At 32.3% G+C, this 14298-nt stretch overlaps 1 protein-coding gene across 1 annotated transcript in view; it reads left to right on the top strand.

Annotated features, from left to right (window-relative positions):
• TMEM65 (transmembrane protein 65) overlaps positions 1-14298 on the top strand; it is a 69855-nt gene that overhangs the window by 37550 nt on the left and 18007 nt on the right. The window contains exon 2 of the mRNA XM_017885942.1: positions 11690-11734. Coding sequence (XP_017741431.1) covers positions 11690-11734 — 45 coding nt within the window. The remainder of the gene's footprint in view (positions 1-11689; positions 11735-14298) is intronic.

The raw sequence follows: 14298 nt of genomic DNA on the forward strand, positions 1-14298 counted from the left end.
AAATTGCATATCTTAACAATTTCAGTGCTGGCTGACCTACTGTGAAAATCTGCCAAGGCATTTCCTTAGTATTTAATTAATTCTTGTTCTGCTTTATGTTGGGTTAGCAGCTTTATGAACCAATGAGTTTCTTCCTTAGAGTTCTTGGACTCAGTTCAATGGTATGATCTTAAAGTTATCAGAAACTTGTACTTCTCAGAGTTCTTTACATGAATCTCCTTGAGGACGTAATCCTTTAGCCTTATAGTTGCTCAGGAAAGTACATGAGTAAATAATTAACCAAATATGTATGATAAAACTTAAAATGGCCATGATTAAATATTTGATGAGAGTTCATTACAGTGATGATGCAGTTGACAGGAAAATTTAATGATTTCTGTTGCATACAACATTTGAATATAATAACTAGAATGATGACTGATTGCTTTATACGAGAACTATCAGATTGCTATGAATTTCATACAGTTTCTGAAACACATCAATACAAAAGAAACTCAAAGTTTAGCATTACTTATTTGGCAATACTTTTCATATAATTTAATATGTCAAATAAGCCCAGTTAGTTTAATATCTGTCTTTTATATGAGGAGAAACATTTTTTTGAATGCTTCTCCTTATATAGGAGACGTTTCAAGGGCTTGCCCGGAAAATCAAAGATGAGGTCAAGAAAATACTTTACTAAGAATCTAATTTTGGGAAATGTGTCAAAATATCAAATGTTTAAAATACGTGATTAAAATAGTGTCACAGGTCACTGTGAACAGTAGTTATTCATTTAACAAAAGTGAAAATTACAAGACTTCAAAGGTAAATACAGAAAGTTACATAGTTGTAGAGAGAAACCTTAGCTCTAAATTTTAATAGAGAAGATTTTGTTTTCTTAAGTGGTCAGACACCTAATAAAAGCAACATGGACCGCAGGAAATTACTTTGGTAAAACACAGAATCTTTGTTTCCTGGATCAATTACCTAAACGGTAAAGAAAAGCTTTTCACAATTTCCTATTAAAAGTAGACCAGTAGTCCAAGAAATTCTTACTGTTTTAATATAGGGGACCAAATTCTAGTTTTGTATTAGTATACTTTTGATATTAATGCTAGAAAACTTGTAAATAATTCCCTTCTAATCTTAGCTGGCTTTGTCACACATAAAATTCTTTTCCAAGATTCATCCTTTGCAAACCTACAACTTTCTTCTGCATTTAGATTTTGTTTTATACTTTTCCTGTTCTCATCTTGGGATGACCATTCTACTTTCAAACAAAATTACATTTTCCCTTAATGAAACAAAACATCCTCATACTTTATAGCTTTTGCTTACCCAAAATCATGTATTATTCTTTTATACTTTATATAAAATTATTTCTCTTATTTCTAGTAATTTTAGTAATTTATGTATTAATTAGAATTCTGAACTCTTAATGACCTTAATTTCCAAAGGACACTAGGAAGCAAGTAATTGTGAACTATTTGTCACACTAGCCATCTGAAGATTTGCAAATCTATGAATCATAATATCTGGAAGCATGTACTTTCTCATAGCACAGTTTGTCAGTGTGGGGCAGGGCATGTTTACTAATGGCCCCAAGTATCTTTAGTCTCTGTAATAAGAAATTGTAGAAGAAGCAAAATGTTATCTATCTTCTTTGGATTTTGGCTAGGCCTATTGTTTGTGCACATTATTCTCAGCCTCAAGTTTCCATTCTTGATAATAAGAATGTTAAAACCTTCTGGTACAGGGAAGACATTGTTCACATGGGACTTTTATCTTACCTCTATTTAACTCACTCGTTTTAATAATTATGCTTGGATTGCTTAGCAAGATGGGACATCAAACAGCTAGTCATCATCTTAAGTTACTTTTCTTGCTGATGAATTTTGTAATGTAGAGATAACATAAGTTTATTTTACCAGTAAACCTAGGTAGGAAAAGTCATGTATCTGTTAATTTTAATGTTAACAACTGTGAAGATATGTCTGTTTTAATCAAACCAATAATATTCTTATTTGCCAAAGATTACCCAAGTTATGTGAACTTCAAAATCATTTGAGTCATTTCCTATTTTCTGAGCAAATACTTCATTTCTATAAGTGCTTATTTTCTTTAAGTCAATTAAATAGCATTCTTATACAAATTGACAATATCATAAGGAAGTAGAAAATATCACACATATGTAAATATACATCATAGATGCAGACATACATAAACATATAAACAGAAACAGATCTTACACCTTTCATTTAAAACTTTTAGCCATGTTCCACGTACAATAATACAACACTCATGAATGATTATTAAAGAATAGCTGGATCCAAATTGTTTTCTGGCCAGTGGAATAATATTCCACAAAAGCTACAACTTTTGAATGATATTTGTGAAAAGACTTTAAGATGTTTTACTTGCCTTCTGTAAAGAACCTTTTAAAGAGGCCATCTTTGATTTATCTTTTAAATGCCTCTGCTTGCCAGTTAAAGAATGCATCCCATTGCTTTTGTGGCATTGGAATCCTTTCTTTTCTGATACACCTCACAAGTGAGCAATTTAATCTAGGTTAAAACTTCCCTATTGTGATCACTGTAATTCTAAGTTGTCCTTAGTAAGATTAAGGACTTTTTTTTTTTTTTTTTTTTTTTTTTCCCAAAAATCCAACTGTTCTGTGTTTTTTTTTCCCCAAAATACACAGGTTCTGGGCTTGTAATTCTTTATAAAGTTAGCCAATGTCCCAGAAGGTGGAGTCCCAGACTCTTTAGATTTAGGGGAAACCACTTTGAAAAGGTACCTACCTGAGTCCAACAACTGGATCCAATCCAGTCCAATCCTGAACCCCATCTAGTAAAAAATGCTCAAATAAAGTCAGCAAGCTCAAAACTCAAATTCATGCTGCTCTAATCAGAGGGATCAATGTGCACAATGGGCTCTGGCTCTTTGCATGGACACTTGGTGCTTCTGGAGGTATACTTCAGATCTCACTTTTGATGCCAAACTGCTAAAAGAAAAACATTAGACAGATTAATTAGAACAAAGTTTATTTGAGCAAAGAAATAACTCATGAATTGGGCAGCACTCTCAACCTTAAAAGGTTCAGAGAGCTTCATCCACCAATGTGGGCATACAGTATTTATAAATAGAAAAAGGAAATTATATACAGAAATAGCTTTTTTGCTTACACCTTGTGTCTGCCTTATTTGGACATATGTGAGCAGTTTGCAGCCTGTAATTGGCTCAAAGCTCAGCTGCTATGATTGGCCAAGATTCATCTACTTGTTGCAAGAATGAATATATATATATGTGTGTGTGTGTATATATATGTGTGTATATGTGTATATATGTATATATATACACACATACATATACGTGTGTGAGTATATATACACATATATATATATATACATATAATTTTTTTTTTTTTTTGAGATGGAGTCTTGCTCTGTCGCCCAGGCTGGAGTGCAGTGGCGTGATCTCGGCTCACTGCTGCAAGCTCTGCCTCCAAGGTTCAAGTGATTCTCCTGCCTCAGCCTCCTGAGTAGCTGGGACTACAGGCGCCCGCCATCATGCCCAGATAATTTTTGTATTTTTAGTGGGGATGGGGTTTCACCATATTGGCTAGGCTGGTCTGGAACTCCTGACCTCGTGATCTGCCCACCTTGGCCTCCCAAAGTGCTGGGATTACAGGCGTGAGCCACTGAGCCCGGCCAAGAATATGTTCTTAAGGTGGGTTGCAGTTGGTTTACATACTGTATCAGCTTACAGTTCACTATGTACTCCTGCAGCTTTAGGCCAAATTTAATTTAACAGTAGCATAACTTATTTAAAAAAGAAATTTATCAGGTGTAGTTTATCCTAAAAAGTATTTTAGATGCATTTGTTAATATTGGACTGAAGGTTTTTTATAAAGAAGTTATTTTAAAGGGAAGTGTAATAAAGAGGAGATATACAGGTTAAATCTTATAATGAATATTCAAACTTGTGCTGTTTTATGTATTGGAATCTTGTTGTCAAAGTAAGTTTGAAATCGTTGCTTGGAACTTTCTTTTAAGGATTTTGTCTTAATGACATTTTGCCTGCGTTCTGAAAACATGAAAATGTGAGTGTAACATTAAAAAAATAAAATGCAGTGAGATGGGGTAACTTGACATACTTTTCTGTGATGAGTTTTGTAGAAATTAAAAAAAAAGCCCTTACATATATTCTCTCTTGCTGTTGCTCTTTCTCGCTCTCTTTGGTTCAGTAATGCCACTTATAAGAATCTATTCTAAGGAATTTTCAGAGGAGCGCAAAATGATTTAGGTACAAGTTACTGTTATTTGAAAGTATGAAAAATAGCAAATATCTAACAATAGGTTATTAATGAAATGACTATATCATGATGAAATAAGTGTTCACAAATAAAATTATTTTCTTAAAAAATTTAAAGATACGGGAAATATTCATTAATGCTTTGTGGAAAAGGCAGAATACAGTTTTGTGTATGTATCTTTGTAAGAAAAAGATTGAGGGGCAATACGTCAAAATATTTATTTCTGATAAACTGTGGACGCTTTTAAGTTTCTTTTCGTCTTCTGAATCTCATTAACTATATATAATTATATAACCTTTATAATTAAAAATAAACCAAATAAATTTAGTGTTTTAGATGTTATTTTCTAATTTTTACCTCAAAATTCCTTTTAATAAAAAACTCAATATCCTCATCCTTTTAACATATGCAGCTATGAATATAAGTATGTAATACTTTTATATAAAAATGGCTTATTTAATGTAAAATATTTGCAGTCAAACCCTTATTATAACAATCAGTTTTGACTAAAAAGCGGAGTCAAAGGAAAAGGCTTTGTTGACTTCTTAAAACTCTATTTCCTCATGAACAGTTTGGAGACTCTCAAACAATTTTCATTTGACTTACTACAACATAAATCAGCAGTTTATAGTAACTGTCTTGTCTTATGTACCTTTTAGCAAAGACTTTAAAATGTGAAACCTAAAGGAAAGAAATTTATATGTAAATATTATCTCATGGATTCTTGTAGATAATTTTTCTATCCTATGTATTTCTACACATGGAATCCTATTAAGAGCAACTTTTCCTTCATTGGGAGGTGTCTAAGAAAGAGGACATGTAAGGAAGTTTGGATGTTGGTTATTTTTGCCACTGTTATGAATAAACTCTTATACTTAGGAAAGCAGAATATTTATTATGCCATTAAGGCTTTTTGTTCTGTGTTCATGAGGAATAGTCATCTGGTTTTCTCTTCTTTGTAAATGTCTTGATTAGGCTTTGTTTTTAATGTTATTCTGTCCTCATTAAATGAGTTGAAGGTATTTCCTCATCTATTTTTTGGAAGAGCTTTTGAGTTTGTAGGATTGGTGTTTTTTCTTTAAATGTTTTAACAATGCATCAGTGCAACCATCTAGGTTTGGAAGGGGTGTGTGTGTGTGTGTGTGTGTGTATGTATAGTTTTTTGGTAACAAATCAATTTTGTTACAGCTAGTCAGATTTTTGTTTGCTTAGTCTGCTAGTTTAGATAGGTTGTATTTTTCAAGGAATCTGTCCATTTCACCTATGTTGTTGAATTTTGGGTATAATGTTTTCATAATACTCCTATCTTTTAATATCTGTGGGATCTGTAATGATGCCCCCTATTTCATTCCTGATGTGAGTAATTCTTATTTTCTTTTTGTCTATCAGTATAGCTAGGGTCTTATTAATTTTGTTGATCTTTTCAAAAAACCAATTTTGACTCTTTATTGTTTGTTTTCTGTTTCATTGCTTGTTTCTACTACTTAGTTTATGTTTACTTTGTAGCTTCTTAAGATAGAACTGTAGATTATTTATTTTAGACATTTCTTCTTTTTAATGTAAGTATTTCAAACTGTAAATTTCCCCTCAAGCATTCATTTAGCTGCATTATACAAATTTTTATATATTGCATTTTCATTGTTACTCAGTTTGAAATATTTTCTAATTTCCTTTTTGATTTCCTCTTTGGTCCATGTATTTAGAAGATGTTTAATTTCCAAATTTGTTTTTTCATATATCTTATTGTTACTGATTCTATTATAGTCAGAGAACATATTTATGATTTTAATCAAATTTATTAACACGTTTTATGGATCAGCATTTGTCCTATTTTGAGGAATGTGCTATCTGCACTTGAAAGTCTTATGTGTTCTACAGTTGTTAGGTATTGTTTTGTATAAATATCAATTAGACTAACATAGTTGGTAGTGTTCAAGTTTATATCTTACTGATATTTTTGCCTAGTTTTCTGTCAATTACTAAGAAAAAAGGCTTTTATATCTCCAAGTATGATTATGGAAGTGCTTGTTTTGCCCTTTAATTCTGTTAGATTCAGCATCACGCATTATGGAATTCTGTTATTAGGCATAAACATGCAGTTGTTACGCCTCCTGATACATTGACCCTTTTGTCATTTTGAAATGTCCCTGTTTTATTTCTGGTAATACTCTTTGTCGTTAAGTCTACCTCATCTGATATTAATATAGCCGCTCCAGCCTTTATAAGCCTACTGTTTGTGTAGCATATTTTTTGCCATCCATTTACTTTCGACCTATAAAACTGTAATCCTTGGGATATCATATAGTTGGGTCTTACTTTTTTTATTTGTTTTTATAGTCTCTGCATTTTAATTGGAGTGTTTAGTCCATTAAAATTGAATGTAATTATTGATTTGGTTGGATATAAGTTTACTATTTTACTATTTGTTTTCTGTTTGACCCTCTGCTTTTGTTTCTGTTTTCTTTCCTGCATTCTTTTGCTTTATTGAACATTCCTTCAAATTCTCCTTCAAGTTATTTATTAGGTTCTTAACTATGTTCTCTTTGTATTTTGTCTCTATGTGTAGTTACTCTAGGGATTACGTATTCTTAACTTTTTGCCAACTCTTATAGCTAATATTGGACCATTTTATTTTCATCATATAAATGTTGCAACTAAATTACCAAAGCAGTCCATTTACTGCCCCGTTCATCCTTAATGTTATGATGTCATATGTATTCATCTACATATTTTATAAACACTGTAAGACAGTGTTATAATTTTTGCATTAGATAGGCATGTCTATTTAAATTAAATTACTAGGAAAAAGTAATATTCTATATTTACCCAGACATTTACCATTTCTGATGCTCTTTATTCCTTCCTCAAGAATTTACTTTTCAACTGCTATTTCCCTTCAGACTAAAGAATTTCTCTTGCACTTTCTGTATTGCAGGTTGACTGTTAACACATTCTTATAGCTTTAGTTATCTGAAATGCATTTTGCCTTCATTCTTAAATGATACATTTTTGGATGTAGAATACTGGACTGACACCTATTTTCTTTCAGCATACTTAAGTCATTTTTTTTTTGTGTTTAATATGTCATCTGTTTCTCACTGCTTTCAAGATTTTTTCCTTTATGATTATTTTCCCTCATTTATTCCACTAGAAGTTCACTGAACTTCTTGAATCTTTTAAAATTTTTGTCTTGCACTAAATTTGGGAAATTTGTAGCCATTATTTGTTCAGAGTTTTTGTTCCTAGTTTCTCTACTTGCCTTCTAATTACAATTATACATATATTAGCATATATTAGCCCTTTTAATATTTAGCCATCGGTCCCTGAGACTCAGGTTTATTATTTTTTCAATCCTTTTAGTCTCTGTTGTTCAGACTGACTAATTTTTAATGATCTGACATCATTTTCACTAACTCTTCTGTCACCTTGATTCTGCTTGTAAGCCTATCCAGGTTAATTTTTTTTTTAATTTTTAATTCTTTTTTTTTTTTTTGAGACGGAGTCTTGCTCTGTTGCCTAGGCTAAAGTTCAGTGGCGTGATCTTGACTCACTGCAACCTCCACCTCCTGGGTTCAAGCAATTCTTCTGCCTCAGCCTCCTGAGTAGCTAGGATTACAGGTGCCCCTCACCATGCCTGGCTAATTTTTGTATTTTTAGTAGAGACAGGGTTTCACCACGTTGGTCAGGCTGGTCTCAGACTCCTGACCTTGTGATCCACCCGCCTCAGCCTCCTGAAGTGCTGGGATTACAGGCATGAACCACTGTGCCCGGCCCCAGTTAATTTTATAATTTCAAATAATGTATTTTTCAGTTCTAGAACTTCTTATTGGTTCTTGTTTTGATATTTTCTTCTGTTTCTCTGATGAGATTTCCTGTCTTATTCATTTAAGCATATTTCTATTTACATCTTTGAATACAATTTTAATTGCTTCTTTAAAGTTTTTGTCCGCTAATTCTAACATTTGAGTGACTTTGGGATTGGTCTCTGTTGTCGTCTGAAAATGAGTCACATTTTTCTTTTTCCTTGTTTGTGAAGTAATTTTGTATGTATCCTAGTTATTGCTGTAATTACTACATTGTAGAGACTCTGGATTCTGTTTTATTCATCTGAAAAGCATTGATTTTTGTTTGTTTTAGCAGACATTTAATGGTTAGGTTCAAACTGCAAACTCTCGTGGGCTGCCCTCAAATCTTTACTTATTTTGCCCTTAGCTGGTATTTTTGGAGTTTTCCCTGCACATATGTGGTTCCACAAGTCAGCTGTAGACTTGAACTGAATGTATGCACAGAATTTAGGACTCTTCCTTTCTGACTCTATCCTTTCCAGGATTCCTCCCTCACTTTCTAGTTGTTTGGTTACCTGGCACCTCATCCTCTGGTTCTTCAGACAGATAGACTGAGGAATTTTCATCAGAGCTTTAGTTGCTCTGCATGTTGTGACTGGAGCCTGCCCACAGGCTGAAAGCTGCAACAAACAGGTAACTAACTCACTTAGTGTCATCTCTTTTTCTGTGTTGATTCCCCTCTAGGATCAACCTGATTTCGATAATCTTCCAGTGCTTTCAGGTAATTTGTTGTACTATTGTTTGTAGCTTGTAGTTGTTCCATGCAGGAGAATTCCTCTGATAAGAGGTTAATCAGCCATTGTGGAAAGTAATGTGGCAAATGTGGTATGTTGAAGTACAAGCTTAATAGTTATCTTATTGTTTTAAAATATCCAGAAAAGGAAGAGAGTATGATGTATATAATACACACAGACACACACACACATACACACACACACACGCGGAAAGAACCGTTTTCACTCCATAGTTCACTTAATAAAACATTGGAGCAGAACACATTTCCAATGTAAGTGTAGATAGTTTATTATATGTCAAAAGAAAATTCTTAAATTCATAAAAAACGTGTATATGGAAATAAACCTGGGATTTATTGTGACTATTTTCAGGGATATTATACTAGCAGTTATTACATTTTAAAACCTAATCAGATGACTGAAATCTTGGACTGATTTACAAGTTCTGTTGTGTATTTTATAGGTAATTTTTTTTTTTTTGCTTCTGATGTATGTTTTGATTTGCTTCAGTTACCATAAGACAGAATAATTTCTGATTTTAAAAAAATTTGGGCTGCGCATGGTGGCTCATGCCTGTAATCCTAGCACTTTGGGAGGCCCAGGTGGTTGGATCACCTGAGGTCAGCTCAAGACCAGCCTGGCCAACATGGTGAAACCTCATCTCTACTAAAAATACAAAATTAGCTGGGTGTGGTGGCACACACCTGTAGTTCCAGCTACTCGGGAGGCTGAAACAAGAGAATCGCTTGAATCCGGGAGGTGCAGACTACAGTGAGCTGAGATCGCGCCACTGCACTTCAGTGTGAGTGAGACAGAGGGAGACTCCGTCTCAAAAAAAATAATAATAAAATAATTTGATGGATACTTCCTTATAAGATTGTCGCTTTCTAGGAAATGTTCTTTTCATGATTCCTCTTGTACTCCATAGGTTCTTTGTGAAGCAGGAGGCAGAATCTGTGTTTTGATTTTACTTTCCCCTCTGTGCCAGTAGTTTTCCTCCCTGCTGTATCTCCTTTATATTTCTTTCTCTTAACCTTTTTTTAATTACCTCTAGTTTTTAATTTTTTATGTGTAGTAGGAAAGAAAGATTAGGAATATTGATTACATTATTTGATTTTTTTCTTTATTGCTACACATTTTTTACTTGCCTAGCCCTTATCTTTTCTTCTTTGCTGTTGTAGAATATTTTTAATGTTTTACTCAATGAGTTGGGAATTTGAAGAAGTAAAAGCAAGGACTCCATATACTCTCATTCTACTGGGGAGGTCCTGCTTGTTGAATTTTTAGGTATTTCAAGATGTTCCAGTCAACTGACAAGGGCTTCTCACAGTGTCAGAACTGTAATCATGATGAGACTAATGCACCTAACAATAGTTCTGGTATGTGAATAACCACTTTTGCATGTTTCCTTCACCAGAAAATTCTCTGGAGTATAGCAGTATCCTGTATTCTTAGTTAGAAATTTGGCAAACCACTTGGATGCTTTCAAAGGAGATTTTGAGTTAATCATGCTAATCAAAGAAGAAGAATATGTTTTAATCAGATGTGAAATTCTGTAAGATTGGTATATATCTTCATTTCTTAATTCTTCTAAAAAAGGAAAAATAAAGCTTAAGTTTGCTTTCTTAGAACCTTCTAAATAATATGAAAGTTAATTAAACTTGAGGTTTTAGTGTATTTCTTGCTGTAAAGCCATTGTGGAACTTGTAAAATACCGGTCACTAATGTAGACCATATTTCCTTTTATGTAGGTTATCAGTGGAGATTTATTTGATTTTTACTTTTTTATACTAAATTCCTTAGTTCTTTTGTTGTCATAAAATATAAATAAATATTTTTGAAGATGTATATCTAGTTTGTAATGTGTTTGTTTGGATAATCTGGTTGTACTAAATCTTTAGAGTGATCCACTATATGGGTTCTTCTCTATATGATAACAATTAATTCTGTCCAGTTGGTTGACCATAAATAAGGTAGAATTTTCTACCCTTTTACCTTAGTTTATTCTTAAACAAATGGTGAGATGGTTATTGTTATGAGACTAGGTAGGCTGCTTCTTGTAATAATTGTTAATTTTTACGTATAATGATGACACGTAGATACTCTCTGGCTTATACTTGGGAAAACTTTGTTACTTGTGATTCTGAATAACACTCTACTTTTAAAAGTTTTTTTAATGTATAGAATAACCTATTATCCAGTGTATAGGTTCCAAAGTTAAAATATTCCGTTATATTATATATTAATAAATTAACACTATTAACATATTATAAAAGTTAAAATATTCAGTTATGATTAAGGAATAGAATACAATTCACTGAAGTCATTGTTTTCATTCATTGCTTTAAAAATATTTTCTTCATTTTAAAGATGTCTAGATCTATTTGCATATTCATGTTTTCCACTATCAATGATGCTTGTTTGTGTATTTCTTAAGTCATCTAGGGTTGCCATCTTAAAGAAGAGTAGCTTTATTTCCAAAGTGTTTTTCTAGTGTAATTAATGCAAACAGACTCATTATCTAGATGCAAGGACTTTAAAGAAATCTGAAAAACAGAAAACAATGAACTTACCCAGGGCTAGAGTCCATGTTAGGCTTGTAACTAAGCTCAGTTTCATTTGCTGGCCTTTTATTTAATCCATACCGATTAATATTTTCTGTATGGACAAGTTTGGTCCATTAACCTAAAGATAATTTGTGAATAAACTCTGATGTTCTCTCACATTGTAAATCTGGTATTTTCTTCATTGTAATAAAAAATATCATGCTATAGTAACTAATTCTTGCCCCATACCCTTTTTCTCCCCTTTAGAAAAATTGGAAGCTCAACCACCCACCCCAGGACAGCTGAGATATGGTAATGGTTCTATAATTGTTAAATATATGTTCATCTATCTTTTGGCCTTGAAATAACTGTATCATTCATTGATAGCACAGAAGAGTCAGTAAATTAAATCTTTCCAGATAGAGTGGATTATCCTGTTCATTATACGAAGCACAAAGTTTATAAACGTGGCTAAGGATGTAACACAATATTGTCAAATATCTAATTTTGTTAAAAATATCTAATATTATTAAAATATTGTTGCCATTTAGAAATAGAATTATTTTTATGATAAAAGTTTTCTTGATTTCCAGGAAGAATGATGTATTTACTTTAGTTTGAATTTAAGTTGGGTAAATGCAGAACTAGAATTTGTAGACCCAAGGCTAGATAGAACTGTTCTCTGGTGGAGAAAATGCTTCTGGCTGGCTGTTTGTAAGAATGAAAAAAGTAAAGTTTATTTAAAACTGCCTGAAGAAGGACCTTATTACAATGCTGCTAGTGTTCTTTCTTTTCTCTATTGTGATAGGAATAAATATTCAAGAATAAATAAATATTCAAGAATATACCAAAATAATGTAAAACAAGTTTGGATGTTATTTATAAAGATGGAAGAAGTGAATTATTTAACAGTATAGTGAATTAGAGTAGGTTGTAAATTAAAGCTAAATATGAAATCTGATTTGCTAACAACTGCCAATTTATAGAATAGTGTTTCTGAGAGTAAATTGAAGAAGCCACAAATTAGTAGGAGATCATTACATATTAGAGAGCAAATTTATATAATTTTTTTAAAAACCTAATGGCCAGTTATTTTTTCTCTGTCAGGTAGAATGTAATTTATATTAGAAATTAGTAACTTTCCTCAAATACCAAAACAATTTAAGAATTCTTTAAGACTTCTCTTCCCAGTTAATTTGTTATGGTTCTCCCACCTTAGATTCATACAATCTATAGTTTGTAATACTATATACTATTATCATTTTTTGTAGGTGATATTGAAATTTACTGTTTATATGGCTGTGTTATCATACCTAAATCCCTTTAGGGCCGGGAACCAAGTCTTATTTATCTTTGTATCTCAGGTGCCCAGTGGAGTGCCCTGTACATGTTTATTTAACTTTTGAAAACTTTATTTTTTCCTTTTAGTTAAAATAAAATTTAATTTTAGGACATAGTTATATAGGCATAAACACTAAAACATATATCTTATAGTTCAAATCTTATAGAGTGCCTTGGTTTTACTGACCAAGTAAAAATTGCTAAGATAGCAATTACTGTAATCTTAATTTAATGGCCTTATCACCTAATTTTAAGATATTTGTAACTGACCAATTTTAGAGATGCTATTAAGTGAATCCCAAAATGCTAATTAATCCTAACCAGTTTCATCGTTATTTTTCTGTACTTAAGTAGCTTTGTCTTCACTGTAAGTGTTTTATTTAGTGAATTTTTAGAATTTCATTATACTCTTTTAACCTGTTAAATTTGTAAATCTGTATTGGTTCTGGAAGCTGCTTTTCATAAAATTTTGAGTGTTCAGTAAATAACCAGATTTAGGCAATAAGTTAAAAAACTAAGGCTAGACTCTTTAATTGAAGAAAAAAAAATCCCATTTTGTTAATGTTCCACTTGATTTTTACCACCTTTAATAACTTAAGTAATATTCTTTGTAATTAAAAATGTCCTTGATCTTGGACATTCTTACTTAAAAACAAGAAGAAATTTTAAGTGACCTATTTTATACCTATTATGTACTGGTTTATATAATGTTGTATAGCTATAATAATATTGAATATAATAGTATTCTTATACTGTGTATAGTATTGTCCCATGGTCTTGGTCATTTATAGTGGTTGAGGGTGCAAGTGCTTTTTTTCGAGTGCTTATTAGCCTTCCCTGCTAGGTGCAGAGCTCAATATAGTAATATCAAATTTTTATAACTTCTGGATTATATTTCAATTATACTTTCTGTGGAGATAACTGCATTAAAAGAAAAAAAGACTCTAAATTAGTGAACACATATAACCAGTTGGTTTAATGGATTTTTTTTTTTTGGACGTAGTATAAAACTCAGCATTTTAATGTTTGTTGAAAAAAGGCCTCAGTTGAACGGATGTTCACTATACGTTGGCAGTTTTATAGATTAATTAGAATAAAGTCTTTTACCTATTCCCAGCTTTTAATCTGTTTCACAGTCTGCCTTCAATTCTCTCAATCTGGAATTCTCTTCCTTTCCAGATTAGTGGTCTTCAGCTTAATGAAATAATATTTTTTGAGCATCCACCATGCCCTTGATATTCTGTTGAAGATGTAAATATGAAAGAAATGAGAATAAATGTATAAAAATATGTAGGTATTAGTTCTTCCTAGTTACTTTTTTTTTTTTTAGATGGAGTCTTGCTCAGTCGCCAGGCTGGGGTGCAGTGGCGCAATCTCGACTCACTGCGACCTCTGCTGCCTGGGTTCAGGTGATTCTCCTGCCTCAGCCTCCCAAGTATCTGGGACTACAGGCATGCGCCACCACACTCAGCTAATTTTTGTATTTTTAGTAGTGACGGGGTTTCACCATGTTGTCCAGGATGGTCTTGATCTCT

This window comes from Rhinopithecus bieti, unplaced genomic scaffold (assembly GCF_001698545.2).
Source record: "Rhinopithecus bieti isolate Rb0 unplaced genomic scaffold, ASM169854v2 scaffold_15136, whole genome shotgun sequence".
NCBI lineage: Eukaryota > Metazoa > Chordata > Mammalia > Primates > Cercopithecidae > Rhinopithecus > Rhinopithecus bieti.